The sequence below is a fragment of the Anopheles funestus genome, chromosome 3RL (assembly GCF_943734845.2).
Source record: "Anopheles funestus chromosome 3RL, idAnoFuneDA-416_04, whole genome shotgun sequence".
Classification (NCBI taxonomy): Eukaryota; Metazoa; Arthropoda; class Insecta; order Diptera; family Culicidae; genus Anopheles; species Anopheles funestus.
In genome coordinates, this window is record NC_064599.1 from 59,509,117 (window position 1) to 59,531,275 (window position 22,159).

The window sequence follows — 22,159 nt, forward strand, 5'->3', positions numbered from 1 at the left end:
GAAAACATGAAGTACAGCAGAGAAGGATTGAGAATTACACCTCAAAAGCCTTTTTTTGTGCGTGCCCAAATGAATAGCATAGAAGTTGGTTTTGTGTTTAGTGATAGTTGTTTTTCTTCACTCTTCTTTTCTTGTCCCGTTGTGTGTATGTGCATTTTTTTCTTTAAAAATATCGTTTATCCGGTACGTTCTTACAACTTTACTGGAATTTTTATTTCAATTTGTGTGTTTCATTCCCTTGGGAAAATTCGATTATAATGTTCTTTTTTCGTTTTGTTTTTTTCTTTCTTTTTTCCTACTTTCTTATTTGTTTTTTTTTATTGTCACCGAATGGCAACATCCGTGGCGTTTGTCGCTATGGGATTGCGTGGCGTTGCATTACGCTTACATGGTTTTTACAGTTTTAGGGCTTTCCAATTCAAGGATACATCGGGAAAGGACTAAACCGTGCCTGGTGGATGTGTCCGGGTGATGGGAAACGGGGAAAACGGGATGGGAGTGGGGAAAGCTGTATGCAGAACGGAACATCCATACACACACATACAATACCGTTCGACACGATTTTGCAATTGCAAGTTTGTCATTTTTGTTCTATAAAATATTCAATGGTTTTTCTTCATTTTTCCATTCTTTTTTTTTAAATTGTTCCTTTTCCACTTGAGATGATTATGTGTTCGAACAACACGCAAGCACTGTTAAGTGTGGAAGCTAGAATAGGGCTACTAGAACTACTACTTAGCTAGAATAGGGAACTGACAGATACACAAACGTCTCGTTTACTACCAGGCATTCAATGGCTTAGTTCGGTTCGCTGGGTAGAGAAACTCTCGGACTAGCGTTTAGGGAGCCGTATGGAACGAAAATATCGCCATAAAGGAAAAGAGCGCTGAGATGGGTGGGAAAAAGAAGGACTTCTTTGTAATCAATTTTATGAACCAAGTGTAACTTGTTTGTAGTGTTGTAGAGATACACCAAAACGTATTGGTTAAACGATAAGAAACTTTATTCATTAGAAAGTTAGCAAGTGATACGTGTTAGTGGTAAAAATAAGCTGAAGGGATCGAACAATATTAAGCAAAAGATTATTAATGAATAAATCGAAGAACAAGGCACTAACGAGCATAAACCAAGGGAAGAGTTAGCGAAAATCATAAATCCTTAATAAAATGATAAAAAATGGGAAGATAGTTAGGAAACCAAAACATAGCGGAAATGTGTTCTCTTTTCTTCTTCTTTTTATAATGTTATTTGTAAGACAACTGTGTTCGTTGGCTAACCTTTATTTTAGATAGAAAAGGTTCTCTTTACAAGTAAACGGTGTAATGGATCTATCAAAATCTCCTTTTTTCCGCTCTGCCTTACTATGATATCACGCTGATAATTATGCACACACCTGTGAAGCTGGCTAACATTTCGAATTAATATTATGTTGTTGTCTTTCATATCTGTACACCATTACCGTGCAATTGTGTGTGTTTGTTTCATGTCACTTGTCATATTTCTATGTGTTTCTTGCTGTGTGCCTTTCACGCATAACGTTATTTATATTCTCACCCCATCAGTAAGAGCTTTACAACATTTACATATCCATATGTGGCAAAAAAAACATTGGAAACATTGTAAAAGAATAGAATGAGAAACCGTTGCACAATGATAAACTTTCATGAGAAATATCTTTGCAAAACCACCATTTTCGGACCACCCTTTGTTTTACGACCCTTAATCTCCCGCTCGCTGTTAACATTTTAGTTTATCATTTATCTTCCGTTTTTGATGTTCAGTATACTTTACTAATGACATTTGAGTTTTTGTTGTTAATATACAATTTTATAATGGTTTTTTTTTCAAGTTTTATTGTTTATCTACAACGAACTAAATTTTTTTCACAGTATGTCGCATGTGTTGTTGCTTAGTTTTGATTTTTTTTGTTTAAATCGGTTTGTTTAATTTTGTTTCTTCTTGTGATATACTAATATGTAATATTACAAATGGTTCCCGCTTTTAGTTGATGTTGTTTTAAATAAATCAAAATTATTTTTGATAGAACGTAAAAATTAACGAATAACAGTGTTGCGGTATACAGTTGCAGGATACTTATATTGCTGTGTATTCTACTCAGACTCCGAAGCAAAAATATTTTTTCTATTTCAATCTCTTCCTAAACTGATTGCTTTCTCTTCCTTGCCGAGCTCGTAACAAAGACAAAATTTCATTCAAAATTTAATAATATATAAAAACGTAGGATAATTAAGAAAGAGAATTTTCTCTTGATATGTTGCATCGTACTCTGGACACATTGTGCATCGCGCTACTCCTTCTTCGGACTATACCTAAACAGCAGTTTTGTTAAAATTTCGCAAACAATTGTTATGCAATGAAGAATATTTTGTTAGGCGAATTGCATACTCGTAGGCGAATATTGTCGAAGTACACGTCCACTGTGTATGTGTGTGTGTGTGACAAATTGTCCGAACTTGTGGCCTTCATATGACGAGTTTGTGCATTTTTAGTAAGATTGCTGCTAGGGATAGTTACGTTTTCGGTTTATCCACAACTGGGCTGTGTATGTGTTACAATAGTCCAATCTATATAATTTTTAAAATACAAAACTGACTTACTCTCTCACTCAGTCTCCCAAACACACCCTATTCTGGTTCAAAATGATGTTGTGCTCAAAACCAACCGTATGTGAAACATTTGCAATGTCCAAAATAATGTAACGCACGCAGTGCATTCTTTTATCCTTTTATGCTCCATTTTACATACTGCTGCTAGTCATCTGAAACACAAGCCCTCCATTAGTAGCTACATTTGCCTTCTGCTATTCCTTCTGATTGTTCAGCACACAGTGTGGCTCTGTTTATTACGAATTACGGTTTTTTTCTGTGTAATGATTAGTATCGTGTCGAATTTTTCTTGAAGATTGAAAATCATACTGTTCTTACAATTAGTCAACGTGGGATATCGTACAAATTTACCTACTCAGTATTGCGGTGGGTACATGGTATTACACAGCACTATGAAATCGGTATGGATAAATTATGTTGCGAAACGAAATTCTCGCGTTGGCAATTTGTTTCACATTTTCGTACCTGCTATAGAAACGCCGTTGGTTTTGTGCCATCATTCAAACCACCAGTACCCTTTCACCTACGCCAACCATTCGCCCAATCCAAATGTCCTTTTTGTCCCTTGGTTTTTTTCTGTCTTTGATTACATACACACGATGCGATAAAACAAGTGTTTGTTTTAAAGTTAAATACTATTTGTTTCTTTCTCTCTCTCTCTTCTCTTCCACACTCTCACTCTCTGTCTCCGTTTCTCTCTTTCTCTTTGTCTACTTTTTCTCTACTTCTAGGCTCAATCAGTAGAGACTGAGATTGTGTTTGTAATTATGAGAAAAGCGATACAGAGCAGTGTTTGAAAAGGACAATTTGCTTAACACAATGTGTACCAGATGTCTGCAGCATAAGCAACATAAGAACATTTGTATTAAAAACGATTAGAAAGAATGAAAGGATTTGGTTTGATGTTTGAAATTTTGATGAGACACAGCTATTCAGAAGGTAACAAAGAGAACAGCGAATAAAATGAATGATAGCAATGAGATCCATTTTTGTACAGCGTTTGAAACTGAAGCGTAGCATAACGCAAAGAAGGAGAGAAGAATAAGTTAAACTTTTAATTCTATCCAGAGGATGGTCTTGTTAAAAACAATCATACATGTTTTAATGACTGCAGTTTTGTAAAGTAAATAGCATACTTTTAGGTGTGTTAGTTCCATGCATTGCATACTTCCCAAGCCACCTGAATGTATGCAAATCGTATAATTTGCTGATTTCCTTAGGCACTTAAATCATTTTAACAAGATTATCGCCTGATAACATCCGTGTATGGTCGTTTGTACGTTTAACAATGCTGCCACCTAGGTAGGCGTACCGTATTAATCCTCCAACACCAAAACGAACGAAAATCGAGCGTCACAATCATTCCAAGCAATCAACCTTGAAAAGGTAGCCGAATGCTCTCCGAATTCATACATTGATGTAGCCTAGTCTTAACAGTGAGGAGTCAAACTGCACGTACAGCAGGGTTCCAGGGTCCTTATTGTGTCCTCTGATTGGAAGACGGATTTACACCCTGCACAAGGATCAAGCTATTCTGCTCTACTGTTATACAGATTTCCCGTTGGTGTTATACGACTGACTTCTTGACGCGCACGTGCTGTATCGTAGCTGTAATTAGTTCTAATTTAGTTTTATCGATTGTACATATACCCGTAGTATACGAAAAATCGAAATTAAACACGAATCGAACCGAGCACGCACGCGTAAACCAAAACACAACACAACCAGCACACCTGGCCGGATTGTTCGAATATGTGTATCCTTGTTGTGTACAGATATCTGGTATTTTGATGTTCATTCGGTGCATGATTGATGCGACCTTATTTATACACACCACTTCTAAACATCGAGCGACACACGATTAATATACTTTCGATTTTCCTCCCAGCTTTCGTAGTATGCTACGTAGTGCGTAGCTCCCTAACCTGGTATGCGAAAATTAGGTTCTCTTCTGGATTTTTTACATTGTTTTGGTACTTTTTTTTGTACTTGCGCTTTTTTATCAACATATGGATTCAACTATTCAAACGTTTAATACATTCCCTTGCCTGCGAACATTAGTCGTACGAACTAGTTTTCATATTAGTATACTTACTTTCGTTTTTACTTTCGTCTGTAATAATCGCATATTTTTTCTTCATTTATTTTTGTTTTGTTTACATCTGCATATGCATTGTTTCTTGTTTTATTTTTCTATTGTTTACTTTGCAATTTTTCATCACTTTTAAACTTTTACTTTTTTCCTACTTCCTATCATAAACTCGATACATCTGTGTAAGGTGATATAATAGTATGCAATGATTTGTTTTCCATCATTTTCCTCCACTCTACCCCATTCATCCCACGTTTTGCCCCACCACGTAATTGTTTTGCGCTCATTTGTTGTTATTGGTTGTTTCTATCTTCTCTTTTTTTTTCTTTCTCTCTCTCTTTCCCTTTTTTATAGTTTCAAAATTAAAAATAATCGCGAACCAGACGGTGAGCTAAACGCACGCGTGTAACGGGAGCGACGCGCTCCTTTCCCTTTGCCTATATACGAAGCACACGAACATAGATACACACACACAAACAAAGAAACACACTCTCATACACACACACAAGCGAGAGTTTGTTTTAAACGTTAACGTTAAACCTTCGTTACAAAATATTCCCATCACTTTTGGGACCGTACTACGCCGTTATATGCTGTGACTTGACGCCCGTTTACTATAACACTGTGCCGGCGTGTGCTTATCTGTTAAGCGCCTAGAAGTGTGTTGATAGCTGCAACAAGAAGATCAGTTTCGTAACGCATTTTCACACGCACACACACATACGTAGGAACGCATCCTTTATGTAAACAAATCAAACAATAGAGATGTTTTAACACAGAAGATTTGTGTGTGAAGATGGCATGAATCGTCGTCGTATGTTATTAATTTGTGTGTTTTTATCTAAACGTTAGATAATTGCTTTTACACACCAATAGGGCAGAGAGAAGAGGTATTAATTTATTCTCTAAGGATCATTTGCAAATTACACTCTGTCTAAACTAGCAACTCTTAGCTCTGGGACGTTATATTACAAAGTTTGTAATAACGATTGTAAACGTACAGTCTCCATATCCAAATTCTTCCCTTTCTTTTGAACACCTTTGCAACGCACTATTGGTGTGACGCTAACAATCTATTGCGAACTAATGCTAGGATGCGTTTAGTTCCTTTCCAGAGTATTAGCATTCACGCGTATGATTCATTTTATCGTTTTTTTAGTATATTAGTATCTATTTCCATGCGTAGTATTAATGCTTCTTCATTCGTGTCCCGATGATTGGTTGATCTATGTAATCTTCTGTATGCAGCAAACGCGTGCACCTACACCACTACCATGTCCATCTGTAGGGACATTCGATGGTGAACGAGAATAAAAACATTCGTCTTCGCGCGAACATCCAACAGGTCATATTAATGCAAAACCAGTAGAGAAATAAAAAACACACACAGAAAGACACAGATAAACATACCACTCCACTCTACCACGAAATGATACACACAGAGAAGATCAGGATGATAATGAGGATGAGTATGAAAAAAATTTCGAACCTGTCGTTTAGATAATGCGTATCCAGGGAGAGAGAAGAAAAGTTTCTTTTTCTTAAGAATTATTGTTAGTAAAACAAAAATATTGTATGCAACATTTTAGCAATAAACGTAAAACAAAGAAAAAAAATATGAACAGATAAAAACATAAAACCTGCAAGTAGAGGAGCATTTGTTTCGAAGTGTATAACGCAGTCGTTTATTTATTTTTTTTTGTTAACCGGACCTGTTCAGTTTTGGCCGAGCCATGTCGATTAGTTATGCCGTAATTTGGATATTGTTTCGTAATATTTAATGTATGTTTGTAAACAAAAAAGTAATGTTAGCTATGTTACATTTAAAACTAGAATCGAACTGTCTCTTCTGCTTCTGTTTGAACAGTGGGTTCCGAAATTCTGTAGCTTCTTACAAACCAAACAGGTGGTATTACAGCAGGTGGATTAGGAGTCAAGTGAAGAGAAAAAGGACTCTTTGAAAAAAAAGGTGTATTTGTAATATTCTCAGCAAAAGCAGTGTAAGCCAACCTTCGCACAGCACTACATGGTGCGTAGTGTGGCACTAGAATATTGCTTTTCGGCCACAGCTGTATACACGGCCACAACACACGCGTGCGACAGTTGAGAGCAAAGATTGATGCACGACTTTTGATTTAATCGCTCCAGTATTAGACCATCCTTCACGCTTCAAACAATACAATCAGTCGTCACACAGTGCACCTACTTGCACCTGCACCGAAGGTTTGGCTTTTGAAGATTGTTTGTTTTTATCCTTCTAACACCGTTGTGTGGTTATTAAGGGTTGTTTTGTATCTATTCCATAGCTCTGGTTTTGTTTTGTTTTGTTTTTTTTCTATCCCCTTTCTAACAATCAGTTAATTTATGTACACCGTAAAACACACACAGCATTAGCATTAACAGATGATTGTTTTCACTTTCATTTTTATTCTAAATTACTTTATAGCTAGATGGTTATTTTACTAGCGATGCGCTTATCATGTGATGGACAATAACTTATCAAACTATGTAAATCCCACAAACCACAGGCTACCAAAATCGTTGCTCTATTAGTATTACTAAAAACTATTAAACTCTACACTATAAAAAAATAAATGGAAAACACACATAATCCTTGATAGTGTGCGCATGTGGGCACATACAAAAAACCGTTAACCGCGGTATCCGCATGGCTCTGTTTTTGCGTGTCGTGTATGTACGCCTGATCGTTACCAGATTAGACCGTTTTCATTGAACTGTTTTTTTCTGTAATTTTGTTTTCTTCCTTTTTTTATGTATTTGCTCCATTTTTATCATCGGAATGCCCGAAACGAAGGGACAATTTGCGGCTGCCATCCGAAAGGTGTTTAGCGAAATAAGTTTTATACTCTATCTCAACAAAGCACTCACAACCCACTGTCTTTCCCATCTTGTTTTTCTCTTCTCTATTTGATTCCTTTCTAAATTATTTCTGTTCTATTTCCTTTCTTGTTTGCTGATGCCTTTAAAAAGTTTTTAATTTTCTTTTTTCGTTTTCTTTATTATTTCTGTTTAACAATTTATTTATTATTTTTCTCAATTTCTTCTAATATTTCTTTCATATATTTTAACTTTTTGTTTTTTCTTTCCCTTCTACTATTCTTCCCCTACTTCCGCCCTTTTCTACCACTTGCATCCTTTTCCTTTCCTTGTTGTTTTTTTTTAACACCCACACTCTCACTATCTTCTCTGTCGTTTGGTTTTGATTTTGTTTTATTCTCCTGTTTACTTTTTTTAGGCCCAACGATGGCCAAGCAAATACTTCAACAAGTACGGCTAGGTAAATATACCAATCTTCATATTAGTTATCCTTCCTGCTCTCTCTCTCTCTTTTTCTCTCTTTTTCGATGGATTTTTTTCTATTATCTGTAAGATATACTCTGAAATCTTTAGGAATCGAAGCAACGCAACAAACAAAATTTTCTCATACAATCAAATGAAAACTGATCGAATCAATGAAAGGATAGTGCAAACCGTCCCCATAATGCATATTTTGTAATTTTTTTTTATTTTTTTTGCGTGGCGTCAATTATTTTGCATATTGTGCAATCTGCCCATTTATTATTGTTGTTGTTGTATTTTTTTAATTTTAAATTTAGTTGCGCACAATATTAAGTTGCGTTTCCCTACGTGTGTACGTGTACGCATGATCAATCGTCGTCCGTTCGAATGCTTCTTTCGAGAGGCATCTCGAATTGAAACAAAACTTCCACATTTTTCATTTATTAGTGTAATAGCTGTTGTTTCTTTACTGTCATACTCGTTCGTAAATAATTTGCTACACTTGTTATTATTTTCTGTACGTGTATGTTTGTATGTATGTGTATGTGTGTGTTTGTGCGTGTTTCCACACTCCATGATGCACTTTCTGTTACATTCTTTGCTATGTATCTCTGCCCTTCTGGTGCTCATTTGTTAAACGTATGTTTACCGATGCAAACAAAACAATACATGTGGGGGAATAATGCAATACAAAATAAAGATTATAAGAATTAGTTGGATAAAATTGTGGAAGATAATAAGAAAATAAAGACCAAATTTTTGCACCGTATACCCCATTAAGCGCAATCCTATTGTTTCAGTTTGTTGCCTTTGGTTTCGACCAGCATTCGAGAGTGCCAACAGTACAAATAATGCGTATTTTTATTCTTTTCTTTTTCTAAACACTTCTCTCTCTCTCTCTCTCTCTCTCTCTCTCTCTTTCTCTTTACCTCTCCCTGTCTCAATCTGTACAATTTATATATTAACAAACCACTTCGTAATACAATTCCCTTCAAAACCAACAACTTCGTACTTGTGTGTATGTTTGTGTGTGTATGCGCGCGCGTGTGTGTGTATGTGTTGCCCAAATAATGTACAGTACGAACACGGAGGAACCGGTAAAGCCACGTGTGCTGCGCTTCACCTGGTCGATGAAGACAACGTCCCCCCGGCTGCCGGACGAGATAATGGCCGAGATTCGGTCCGTGCTGGACAAGAACAATTGTGATTATGAGCAGCGAGAACGGTAAGTGTTTCAGTTATCTTTTATTTGTATCTATCAGATTCGAATATCTGAATAATACTTGTATGAAGGATTCTAAATCTCTGTTATAAAGATACATTGATTCAAGCATATTTATAACTCCAGGAGAATTGTAAATCTTTAAGGTTAACGAATCTGGTAAGATTCGTGAATGTTTGCAGATTTATCTTTCAACATTCATGAAACTTTCAAAAGTTATGAAACCACATTCGTCAATCTTTCCAGATTCGTTTATCTTTCGAGTTTCGAGAATCTTGGGAGCTTCATGATTCTTTCGAGATTCATGAAACTTTGAAGATGAATTAAGATTAATGAAAGACTAACATTTACGTTTCCTTCCCCTGCGGTTTATTATTAGATTCGTGCTGCTGTGCGTGCATGGTGATCCAAACACCGACTCGCTAGTGCAGTGGGAAATCGAAGTCTGCAAGCTTCCCAGGCTATCACTGAACGGTGTCCGGTTTAAGAGAATATCGGGTAAGTGTGTTAGCCAACTTAGCCACCACCAAAAACAAAGCTGGATGTAATGCGACCTTCATTTTAATGCCGTCTGTGGTACTATTCTCCCTCATGACAACAGGCACCAGCATCGGCTTCAAGAACATTGCGTCGAAGATCGCGTACGATCTACGCCTGTGACTCGATACAAAATCGGAAGAGTATCACTCGGTCGGGAGCGATACGACCCAGGACGATGGTGACGGCGATGGGCACGATGACGACGGTGGCGATGACGACGGGACAGCTAGCGGCGGCGGTGGCGGAGGTGGTGGTGGTGGTGTGGCGGAATCAGAATCAGAATCGGAACAAAAGCGTAGCAATCATGCAAGAAAGGATGGCAGCGCAGGCAGCGGTGGCAGTAGTGGGGATGGTAAAGGTGACACGAAATGTGACGAGGCCGGTATCACCAAGGAACGTAACAACATCACCGTCGTCCCGGCTGATGTAAGGATGCGTACGAAATTATCCTCCGCAAATGGCACCGGCAAACAACGTTGGTCACTGGTGGTCGTGGACGGACGATCATCGTTGCGACGCAAAGACAAGGAAAGGGCCAGTCACCATCAGCAGTCTCCACGTCATCAGAAAGCTGCTAGCAGAAAGGAGAAGGAACGTGACAATGGAGACGGTGGTACACACCGGACCGAGGATGCTACTTCCGGTGATACAGGTGGATGTCAACCCACTGGCTACAACAGCATTTTCGCATCGCTCCTGCGTACCACTACGCTGTGAGCTGCCAAGAGCGGAAACAAAGGAAACAAAACAACAACCACCCCAATATTGACTGTTAGTTAAATCAATTATAGTTGTACACTACCTATCTACCTACCTTACTACCTAACAACCTACCTATGTGGGGGCGAAACCGACAACCGATAAGTGACAGCATTCGGTGTATGAGTATGCGCTCGGGCAACGTACGTTAGCCACGTTTTTAGGTGCACGTTCTTCAGTACAACGGAGAAGATAGTCGCTAGAGTGGAGCGCGGGATGGGTATAAAAGAACGTTACTCGAGGCTAAAGGACATTCGACATAATTTCCCACGGTACTATACAATTGTGTGCGATTGTTAAGCACATAGTTTTTCGCTCCCTTCCCTAGTGTTTGCGAACAACATTTTCTATCTCAAAAGCAAACAAAACAAAACAACAAAATCATCAACATTGCCTTTACCCTTGCGAAGATGGAACTCGTTGAAAAAAAAGCCGATCATTGGGAAAGTGAGAAATTGTAGCATCATCCTATTTAAAGCACACATTTAAATCGAAGAAGAAGAAAAATACGAGGAAATTGAGCTGTTACAACCTAGCACAGGATAGTGGGTTGTTGCAATATTGTAAAACGAAAGTTATCGTAAAACTCTACGAAAAATACGTTAAGTGTGCAAAAAATTAATGCGTGTGAAAGTTGGCATTTTTTTAGATTGAATATCTGTCTGTGTGTGCGTGTTAGGACACGATAAACAAAAAAAAAAAGGGAAGGAACTTACTCTGGGCACGCGACCTATGTAAAACACATATGGCTAAATAGCACTACTATTTTATCGGTGAACAAAACAAAACAAAAAGCAAAACAAGGGCGCCCCCAAAAAACCAAAAGCAAAACCAGACGCGACAGTGTTGCCTGTTGTTTTTTGCGGTCGGAGCTCGCAAAATGATCGACATAATGGAGATGAATGATGCTAACAGACATCCGTGACTGATTTTACTAGCTAATGTTGTGTGTGTGTGGAGGATAGTGGTGTAACAAGGGAGCGAACCACAGCGGAACTTCCTAATGGCCTGTTGCAGTAATGTTTAAGCATCTTCTACAAGCATTTTATATATATCACGTGCCGTTTTTTCTCGCGCATGAATAGTAGTTATTGCACCAGAACATGAGAGGGAAAAACCAAATACACATACACACGTTATCGTTGTTATCGATGTGCCGATTGACAGTGTTGATGCTGGCCGTTTCCTATCACAACCGTGTGCCCACACACCACGTTACGACGGTGTAAAGTAGTAACATCGCTCTAGCAGTATCCTTTTCGATCGGTAGCGAAACTACTTGATATGGTATGGTTTGGTTTTGGCGTTAGATTCTGTAACCTCTGTGGCCCTCCCCATTCTCTACCCCTGAAAGTGATCGTGCCGTAGGACGTAGTCCTTAATAACAATCCCATTAACTGGATAAAATCTCGACTAGACACTCCTATCTATTTCCGTTTGCAGGATTCTTCACTATATTTGGTTCTGTGTAAATTGAGTCAAAAGCATCCAGCCCATGAAGGCTAGACAGTGTTAGGTCCGACAGCAATTGTACAGAGCAGAGCCTAATAAGAAGCAGATTTGTGTTGTGTTTTGTTCTGATGTTTTTTGTTAGGCAAGGCAACAAAACTACGAAGTGTGTTACGGAGCTGTTGGTTTTGCTCACCCCGGATAGCTCTTAGAGAATTTTCCAGTAGAGAGAAACCGTTCGAAAAACCGAGAAAAAATTAAGATGGTTTCTATCCTACGGTCGATCGATCGCGTTTCAATTTACCCGAATGTGTGTGCGGGGAAGTTTTTCGTCCTTTCTGTTCTTAACAACAAAAAAAAGAACTTCTAAATGGACGCATGAATGTGTAAATTTCGGATGCATAAAGTTAGCCCTACATTCTCTCCCGTTTTATATATTGTGTAAAGAATTGAACAAAATCAGCTATATACATATATGCAATACATATTATCGTCGTTCGATTGTAGTTGCTAAACGTATGAGAGGAAAACTTCTTACCAAGAGCATTCGAAGGTTGAAGTTGAGCCCGGTAAGAAAAAGGTCAAAAACAATCTCACTGTGGTAGAAGCAAGAGCAGGAATGTGTGCTGGAGCAAAACAAACAAACGCGAAAAAAAAGATAATGCAACAGCAAATCTCGAAGGTGTCCTAAACATAGATGTGCTTCTATTGAATGTAAACGGTCAATCAATATTGTGTCGAAGTGCAACAATTATTTATTATGCAAATATGGAAGGGAAACACTCCCAAACACACACATACACGTACACGAAGGACAAAGAACACAGCAGTACGTTGTGAAAAAGGCAAAATGGTTTATTGGACACCTGTAAAGAATATTACCTAGTAGTGAAATATTCGATCCCAATATAATTGCACAGAAAGGTAAAAATGTAAGAACGCAAAGTACGACAAAATGAGAACAGAAAAATCGAATATACAAAATGTAGGAAAACCATTTAAAGAATGCAGCAGTAAAGTAGTGTAGCAGACATGATGTCTCTTTGCTGCTGTATGCACCGAGTGAAGTATCAACAGATAATGAAAGTATGGGAACGAACGAAAACACAAAATGGCAAAGGAAAGGCTAATTATTACTATTATTTCTATTTGCAGAGCAGCACAGTATGAAACGTATGAGCAGAGGAGGGGTAAAACAAACAAGAAATTAAAAGAAAAAAGTATATATTGCTAGTTATTTGTTAGAGTAAATGAAGAAAATGGAAAACAGAAACAAAACAAAAACAAAAAAGAGAAAACGAACATGGAAAGATAAGATGTAGAATGAACGCAACAAAAGCGTACACTAGGCTGAAAATGGGTGAAGAAAATACGCGAAGCAAAACTCTAAGCAAGTCAGAAGCAGTAAGTAATATTAATAAACAACTATCGATAAGGAACAACTTTACGAGCATTAGAAGAAGCAGCAGAGAATAACCAAAATTTACCGCATACACATACGGTCACAAAACAAAACACACACACAAACACTCACACCGTATACATCCACACGAATGCTCACCAACATGCATACCAATCGTACAGACGCTCATACAAGCATTAAACGTTCATACTTCACTAGTGCGTGCTCGGAATATAAACATAAGTAGTTACATCTCGTTGTTAAAGTAAAGTGGAGAGTAGGAAGCGCAAGTAAAGTACGAAAAAGGAAACAAATCAGAACAGCAAGGTTCTTCCCATTAGCTAAACACAGAGGTTAAAAAAAGAAAACGGAAGAAAGTAGTACGAGTAAACAACAACATCCAACATTACAAACAGCAATCCTTCCCAGCATCCAAAGTTACAATCCGTTACAACGTGAAGAGGGCGGATTTCTAAAACATTAAACATATTGTCCTCCCCTCCCTTCCTTTTCCTGTTGCAATAACCTCACTCATACATATACACGCAAAAACACATAAGCAAAACAAACAGAACACATACATGCATCGTTTTCTAGCTTAGTAAGGTTGAACAGAATTAGAAACATTAATATAGAATGGAGAAAAATAAAATGCAAAAAATGATATCCCCCCAAAAAAGTAAAAAAAAAACAAACCGTTCTGATATAAGTTTTATTTTTTTATGGTGGAGAAATTATAAGTAATTTTGTACAAATCTACTACTCGAATGCAGTGTTCGAAATATTTTCCCATAGTTCCATTCGCACCGAATGTCAAACTTGATCTGTCAAACTGCAGTTGTTTTTGTGGGTATGTCAAACTGGTACCACACGGACGGACCTGCCCGTACGATTATTGCAGTTTCTTTTCTCTACTCTTCCATCCGGACAGCATCCCTTGTGCAGCACCGTCCGCGATTAGCTGGCACAGCAGTTTGGCATTAAACAGTGGTCGGGTGGCACCCCACAAAATTTGCAACATTCCTTCGCAAAATCGCCCTTCTTCCAGCTTACGCCCTTCACCGTCAAGGTAGGTCAGTGTCACAGAGGGCTGAAAAAAACCGTAGAAAATGTAGTTTTGTTCGCCAAAAAAATACGCGTGAAAAACAGCAGTGCGAAACGTCGCACTGACAGCACCGACTATGGATGGGATTGTTTTTCTCCCTACATGGCACACTGTTCTCGCTCATGCGGGTAGTTAACCGGAACAGATAGGAAAGTAAAACCCCTCACTAACCAGATCCTGGTTTGTGTGTGTGTCGCCGAAATTCTGTTTCGAAAGAGGCGGGCGAAGTGCTGTTTTTGTCCCTTCACGTTTCTTCTTTACCCGTGCTAATCCCACGGTGCCAGTTCTGTCAGTTTGCTTATTGTCGACGGTGGCAAAGTGGTGCGGTTCGCGTGTGTGCGTGCATGCAGACGTGCGTGCGTGTTGATTGTCTTGTTCCCGCGACGGACGGCAAACTGCATTCGTGTCGCGCCTAATACACACGATTCACGCGCTAATCCAGCACATACGGATTGTCTCGTTATACGCACAGGTACGTGGTGCAGGTGGTCAGCAAGGTGCCCATGTACGATAGCCAAACAAAAAACCAATCCGAAAGCAGCCCGGCAACAAGGCACTCGGAACAGGTGAGCAAAATAGTGCAAGAGCAAATTATGCTCCACAGCAAAAAGATTGGGCCCTTTTTTTATCTTCCTTCTCCCACCGATTCCATTGGTACGCACACACGTGTGTAAATCCCTCCTTTCGCTATGCCACTAAATAGGTGTACTGTGTATTATGTGTGTATCTGCGTGGTTTAGTAAAAGGAACAGAAACACTAGACTCATATCTCCTCCACCAACAATAACAACAGTGCAGTTCGAAAACTGAAGAGTTTGTGTGTATGCGTGTGTGTGTGCGTTTGCTTGCGTATGCTACGGAAGGTAAATAAATGGCAGCTGTTCAGTGTACGTTGCGGGTTGTGATTTCGTGTAACAGAACGCGTGTTGACAGTGCCCACCTTACCATGGCCATTTAAAGGATCAGGATCAGAAACGGCAAACAGTTAGAAACCAACATCATTAGCAGAATGCAATAAAGTCAATGCCCATAGCAAAGAAAAAAAGGTTATTGGCTACAGGTTGTTGCATGCCTTTTTTTTTAATCTTTCTCTATTCCTTCCTTTCGCTCCATTTTCCGCTTAGTTCCCTAGCCAGGGCAGGTTTGGTTCTTCCCCCACCACACTTCCTGGGCAGCAGCGAGACACCCGGACCCGTCGACACCCTGCAACCAAACCAAGCCCGTGCGCTCGCGAGAAAGGAGAGTGAAATCCGGGAGTGAAAGAGAGAGGAAGAGCATCGAAGCGCATTCGGTACGATCGCGAGAAAGGGCTCGAAATCGAACGCAGATCGGACGAGTGCAGCTCTAAACTCTGTACCGCTGAGGATGATGTTGCTGACGGTGCGAAAATAAAACACTCTACCGAGCGATCCCCGAGGGACAAGGGTGTTTTTGCAGGTCACAGCTGATCTCCGGGTGGGCAACATACCCACGTCGGTAATTCCCGGCAGAAGGGGAGAATGATTCTACGAAGTGGTTGCCGCACACCAGCGTAGAAGTTCCGGTTCCGGCTGTGTTACGGAAGCCTCAAAATCACCAACACACTCACACACACACACACACCCCCCTATACACACGCACCACCACCCCAAGATGGACAATCGGCTCAACATTGGTTCGGAGGTGCGTGAGCTAAAGCTCGGTTCGACCTTCACCAATGCAGCACCATCGAACCAGTTCCACACGATAAAATGTACGTACATCGTGTGCCATTGCGCGCTGGTCCGCCACAACATTCCGCTGACGTCGACAGCTAATGCTGCCTATGTTTTTCTGTTTTCAGACGATTTCAAACCCGCCAGTGTCGATGTGAACAAACCGGCGGTGCTGGAAATTAGTGCCAACAAGCAGGTCACCGTTACCGTACCACACCTGGGTAAATATTGGCTCATGTTTTGCTTCTCTGTTCGCCCCCCCCTAAACCATCACTACCGTAATGTTTCCAGATGGTTCCGGTGTGCCAAATACCGTCTTCAAGGGCAATCAGCGCGATTATTCGCGGAAAGATTGCGTGCTCATACTAAACCGGGCGACGGGCGAAATTACGCTCGAGCAGCTTAACAGCAGTATCGTGGTGAAGAAGACGAGGTAAATCTGTCTACATTAACATCCTTTTTTTGGTTTTGCCACACACACATCTAACCGCTTTACCTCGTTACAGAATCGAAAACAAGGCACCAAATCCTCCACCAACACTGCCAACGATAAAGGTCGAAAACAACACCGCACGCCAGAGCTCCAAGACGAAGATTACGACCGGCGTGCGGAAGAATGCGCCGATCAGCTTCATGCCAAAGCACTCGCCACTGCAGGGTTCCCCGTCCTATCCGCACCGGAGTCCCCAGTCGGCACCGGCGTAAGTTGTAGCTTTGGCTGCTAACAAAACGTTAGAAGAACATTCTAAGGTAAACGGCGTCGATCGATTCGGTTTTCCATTTCAGCTGGAATGCCAACAATACTCAACAAACCTTGCCAAGTATTCCGATGATTGGGCTGGACGATGGGATGGACTTTGGTACCGTGATGCCACCGTCCTCCGCCACCACTTCCAACTCCTCGTCGGGTGCTACCATGAACAATCATCTGAATAACAACATCGGCAGCAGCGGAAGTGGCAGTAATTCCAACTCCAACCACACCAATAACCACCACCACCATCAGCAACATAGTAACAGTAGTAGCATAAGCAGCAGTAGTAGTAGTAGCGGTAGTAGCAACGTGGGCAATAGCATGGCTGGCTCGACCAACGCTGGTAGCGGCATGGGCAACAATCATAGCAACAGCAATAGCTACCTTAATCACGGTTCGACACAGAACAGCAACAACAATCACCATGGCAGTGGCAGTAGCGGCAGCAATCATCACCATCATAGCAATCACCTCAGCGTGCCGTCATCGTATGGCGGTGGTGGTGGTGGTGCAGTCGGTCGGAATCATCTGCACAGCGAACCTTCGATGCCACCGAGCGTAGAGGTCAGTTTGCCGCCCGATCGGGATCTGCTGCCACCGCCGGTAGCCGTCACGGGAATTGGTGTTGGAGCGAGCAGCGTTAGTAGACAACAACAATCACATCATTATCTTGATCATGTTAATTATTTTATCTTTTCTCTGTTTGGGTTTGGTCTAGGATCCGGAAATGATGACATCCTCAGAGTCGGACGGTTCCGATGATTCCGATTCGAGCAGCAGCGACCAGGAATCGGACAGTTCGACCGAAGACAACAACGATTCACCAGTGAAAGGTATGCGGAACAAATGAATATTTAATATCTGTTTTTTTTTTACTTCACTTATTTGATTTGGAAAACGGAAGTATCGCGGGTTTTCAGATCCTTTCTTTTGTGGCATTATAATCTCTATCGCTTGTGGCCTGTCAGTTTTTGCTTCTCTAGACTTTAATTGCCCGCAGCGAGATACATTTTATGACTCTTAGGGCTGTAAGTTCGTTATTTGTCGTTAAATTGATAAGAAACTGTTATTTAACAGTTGTTGTTGCGTAACAGATTGTTGCGTCCTGCAACAGCTATTGTTTGCGTTCTGCAACCAATTTTCTTTCACTAAACAAGCCTAAACGGATCCTAAGTATTCCAAAAATCGTCCTGACTTTATAGTGCCGAAAGGTGTTAAAAACAACCGTAGCTTGTCCTGCTTGCTTAGCGCTGGCTTAGCACTCGCTCTCCTCTCGACGTGGTTCCCGACGTTGTTTCAGACTCCGGCCACCCGTAGCCGGAGAGTAGCGCCCTCTGATGGATTTGTTTAGGTACCTCGCGCAGTCGCTAACCATAAGGTTGTTAGTGACACAGATATACCTTAATATTATGAATATACTGCAGTCGAGCCAGGAAAATCATATTAAACGAGTATGTAATGCCACAAAAGGGAGGGGGGGGAAGTGTTGAAACAACCAGAAGCATAAAGAACATTTATTTATAGTGTGTTAATGTATTCTATGTTTCGTTTTAACTTCCAGAGTCCATTTTTGATCCACGGCCAGATCCAACGATCGCGGTTACCGCCGCCGCGGTAGATCTTAGCAAGGATCTTTGCTTATCATCTAACTCCGATTCGGACGATTAATCGGGACGCCGCCCGCACTACGAATTGTTCTGCCGAGGGGAACACGATGGTATCAAACAACAAAGAGTCACACAAGCAGCAGACGTTAGTATGTGAAACGAAACAGTTAGCGAAACACAGCGGAGAAGACATGAACATGAAATAATGAAAGATTATAGGTTATAGGAGCTAAAAGTTGTGTAATTTTTTTTTGTTTTGGTTTGTTTTAAGTTTTTTTTTCTTCATTGTTTTGTTAGTGTGTGTGTGTTGCCAGGAGGGGAACCAAGCCCTTCCGGATAGGAAAATTATTTATATTTATATATGCTCAAGCAGTTAAGCGCACGTGCGGCGCCATCATCTGTACTAAGTTAGTTTGTCGCGCGTTTTTTTTTTGCTGGTTCCAGTTAAACGTGTTTTAATCGCTTTGTACGTGCAAAAGCATTAGGACAGAATCAGAATTTTGAATGCGGAAGAAGAAAAAGGGACAAAACTTATCCTGTAACAAAAAAACCCGCACTTCTGTCTCTGAAATCGAACACAAGAGCAAGCAAAACACAAGCGAATGGGTGGCATCTTACTAGGAGATAATTAGTCAATCTGGGCGCGGAAAGCGATAGGGGAATGAATTGATGCGATGCAGGTATTGAATCCGATACGCGTTTTTTCAACGGTTCGGTGTCAAAACAGGAATTTTTGCGTTTGTTTGTTTTTTGTTTTGCTACGATTTATTTACACTTTATCGTGCCTCTAGGTTTACCCTGTTGGTGTGTGCTTGTGCGTTGTAGGAAACGTGAAAAACAAAACGAAACGACTGAGACAAAGAGTTAAGCGGTAGTGACCGTGTGTGGAGGATCGCCTTATAGAGACAGCCGGAGGAAGGGCAACACGAAGTAGATGTGTGATTTATTTTTTTAAAAAGGAAGAAAACAGAAAAGACATACAATGCGGTCCGAGCTCCGGAAGGCTGTTGTACCAGACAGTCGAGGATGTAAAAAACGGAGTGATATCGCAAACGATTCCCGTATCGTCAGCACACACTGTAGCAGCCATTTGCGTATGTAAATAATAACTGAATCTTTCCAATAATCCTCCCCCCACTGTTCCATTCGCGCGTGGAAGGTGGAACAGTTTAGTAGGACAGACGGCATGGGAGCAGGTGAAAACCAAGCACCGCGACATCATGACAGCGTTGAAACGAATGTTAGATTGAAGGATAAAAGCCGAAAGGGACGTCAGCAACAAGTTGGGTAACGAGACAGAGGACACGCAAAACACCAGAAAGGAAGCACCAATTTCTCCCGATACTTCATTCAGCATTCAGCTCAAACAGAGAGTGTGTCGGGATAGATTAAAGAGAACTTATAAACTGCCCGTTAAAGGCATAATGTGAACAAAACAGCTGGATCTGGAGGAATGCAGATGTGTAAACGGTCGAAGAAAGCCCTCTGGAGCCTGTAATAAAGCAAAAGAAATACCGTGTTAAAAAGATGTGTAGCGGAAACCGAAAATGTGTCCGAAAAGAGTAAATGGATTTTTTGTCCTCTTTTGAATAATTCGTTTGTTAACATGAGGTGAGTTTTTCGATAAAAAGAACAATTTAAACTTATTAATTGAGACGTTTTCCTACCTGATAAAACACGCTCGCTTTCTCAGGATTTCGTCGCAGAAAACGATCACTTTTATTTTCTAAACCAACAAGAGAGCGTCTATCAAAAGAGGTTACATTAACTGCCCTCCGATTCGCAAGCGATCGGTAAAACCGACAGCGAAAACCAAAAACGATTTTTCAACACCCGGAGAGCATCCAACGGAGGAGGTAACATCTGTCGTCTAGCTGGTATTGAAAAGCTTCAGCTAGTCTCCGCAATGGTGCAAGTGGCGCTAAAAGCATTTTTAACTAGCTGCTTGCGCTAGTCTCCACAATGATATAAATGGCGCTGATATCATCCTCTAGCGCCACTCGTACCATTGTGGAGACTAGCTGAAGCTTTTCAGTACCAGCTAGAGGTTACCTCCTCCATTGGATGCTCTCTTGGTACTGAAATTCGTTTTTGATTTTCGCTTTCGGTTTTTTCCGGTTGCTTGCAAATCGAAGGGCAGTTATTGTTACCTTTTTTGATAGATGCTCTCTTGGTGTTTTAACTTTTATTTTTCGTTATAACAGGAATGCATCAATCAAATTATCGTCGTTTGATTTTTTTCGACTGGTAAACATAAAAAATTATTAAAAATCCAGAATTTTATTAATTTAGTCATCAATCTAACATAAATACGACCATTTTATCATTGTAAATTATAATTATACATTAGTTTAACATCCACATCCTGACGAAAGTCAATCTGCACTCGCTTTACATATGTCGGCGGTGAAGGAACCGGATTAAATATCGGCTTACGGTGCACATTCGATAGCGGTTGTGGAATTTTCTTCGGTTCCGGCTTTAAGGAAAACTGTAGGAAATTGTTTTGTGTTTTTCTTTCAGTAGTACGCTTTCCCAGCTATATCACCGGCGATGCTTCCTTCGTTTCTTTAGCGGCACGATGTGCCAGATTGACCTGATGCATTTGACCTTGCGTATGGGACAGGTGACGCCCTCGTTGGATCTTAGTAGAAAATCTGTTAAAATAAGTTTCTTTTCACTCAAATAATGCTTTGAATAAAAAAAGAATAAAAAAACAAAAAAATTTAAAAAAAATTTTCAACTCGAAAATTTCATAAGGGGTACCCCTTGCCATTTTTTGAGAAATTTTGCAAAAAAATTTAAATTGATTTATTTTAATGCCAATTGGTTCAAATAAGTTTCCTTTCACTCAAATAACGATTTATATTTAAAAAAAGAGTAAAAAATCAGAAAAAATTTAAAAAAATATAATAATTTGAAAATTTCATTAGGCTCATTTTTGCACCAACTTTTGCTATAACTCGGTCAGTATCCAATGAATCGCCAATCTTTAAATTGTGGCCGATAGATGGCATCAACGCCTACAATTTCTTTTTGGACGGCCATGCCCTCAGATGTCTGTGCCAGAAGTTATCCGAGGAACCAAGTTCCTTACCCTGTTTGAGAAAATGTAAAATTTTCCTCATTTTTGCACCAACTTTTGCCTATAACTCGGTCGGTATCCTACGGTATCTTTAACCTGTGGTCGATAGATGGCACCAATGGCTATATTTTCTTCTTGTACGGCCATGCCCTCAGATGTCTGTGCCAGAAGTTATTCGAGAAACCAAGTTCCCTACTCTGTTTGAGAAAATGTAAAATTTTCTTCATTTTTGAGTAATTTAGCAAAATTTATAAATATGATATATTTTAATGCAAATTTTGTTGCAATAAGTTTTTTTTCACTTAAATAATGCTTTAAATTAAAAAAAGTATAAAAAGTCAGAAAAAAAATTTTTAAAAATTTTCAACTCGAAAATTTCATAAGGGGTACCCCTTGCCATTTTTTTGAGAAATTTTGCAAAAAAATTTAAATTGATTTATTTCAATGCCAATTGGTTGCAATAAGTTTCTTATCACTAAAATAATGCTTTAAATTAAAAAAAATCAAAAATTTAGACAAAAAT

The 22,159-nt window shown here is 39.9% G+C and overlaps 2 protein-coding genes across 23 annotated transcripts in view; both read left to right on the top strand.

Annotated features, from left to right (window-relative positions):
- The window catches only part of LOC125768337 (MAP/microtubule affinity-regulating kinase 3-like), a 59,275-nt gene extending 46,658 nt beyond the window's left edge, over positions 1–12,617 (top strand). For 15 of the 22 annotated variants that reach the window (XM_049435805.1, XM_049435816.1, XM_049435813.1 and 12 more), the window contains 5 exons: positions 7,535–7,561; positions 7,976–8,017; positions 9,098–9,244; positions 9,621–9,739; positions 9,843–12,617. In XM_049435805.1, coding sequence (XP_049291762.1) covers positions 7,535–7,561; positions 7,976–8,017; positions 9,098–9,244; positions 9,621–9,739; positions 9,843–9,901 — 394 coding nt within the window. In that variant the 3' untranslated portion in view covers positions 9,902–12,617. Of the gene's footprint in view, positions 1–401; positions 1,297–3,358; positions 6,555–7,534; positions 7,562–7,975; positions 8,018–8,719; positions 8,789–9,097; positions 9,245–9,620; positions 9,740–9,842 lie in introns of those variants that run through there. The other 7 variants (XM_049435814.1, XM_049435817.1, XM_049435819.1 and 4 more) reach the window with 7 other exon arrangements.
- Positions 12,618–14,159: 1,542 nt separating this feature from the next.
- Positions 14,160–20,077, top strand: LOC125768390 (ell-associated factor Eaf). The gene is made up of 8 exons (XM_049435984.1): positions 14,160–14,460; positions 15,621–16,228; positions 16,319–16,411; positions 16,482–16,623; positions 16,697–16,891; positions 16,977–17,583; positions 17,663–17,777; positions 18,506–20,077. The coding sequence occupies exons 2-8, from the start codon at positions 16,129–16,131 to the stop codon at positions 18,610–18,612; spliced, it is 1,359 nt and encodes a 452-aa protein (XP_049291941.1). The 5' UTR covers positions 14,160–14,460; positions 15,621–16,128; the 3' UTR covers positions 18,613–20,077.
- Positions 20,078–22,159: the final 2,082 nt, after the last annotated feature.

What these genes read in the sequence shown, in the direction of transcription:
- LOC125768390 (XM_049435984.1), top strand. Translation starts at nt 16,129, where the DNA reads ATGGACAATCGGCTCAACATTGGTTCGGAGGTGCGTGAGCTAAAGCTC. An exon ending in CGTTACCGTACCACACCTGG is followed by an intron (nt 16,412 to 16,481) that starts GTAAATATTGGC and finishes TAATGTTTCCAG; the next exon opens with ATGGTTCCGGTGTGCCAAAT. An exon ending in TTGGTGTTGGAGCGAGCAGC is followed by an intron (nt 17,584 to 17,662) that starts GTTAGTAGACAA and finishes GGTTTGGTCTAG; the next exon opens with GATCCGGAAATGATGACATC.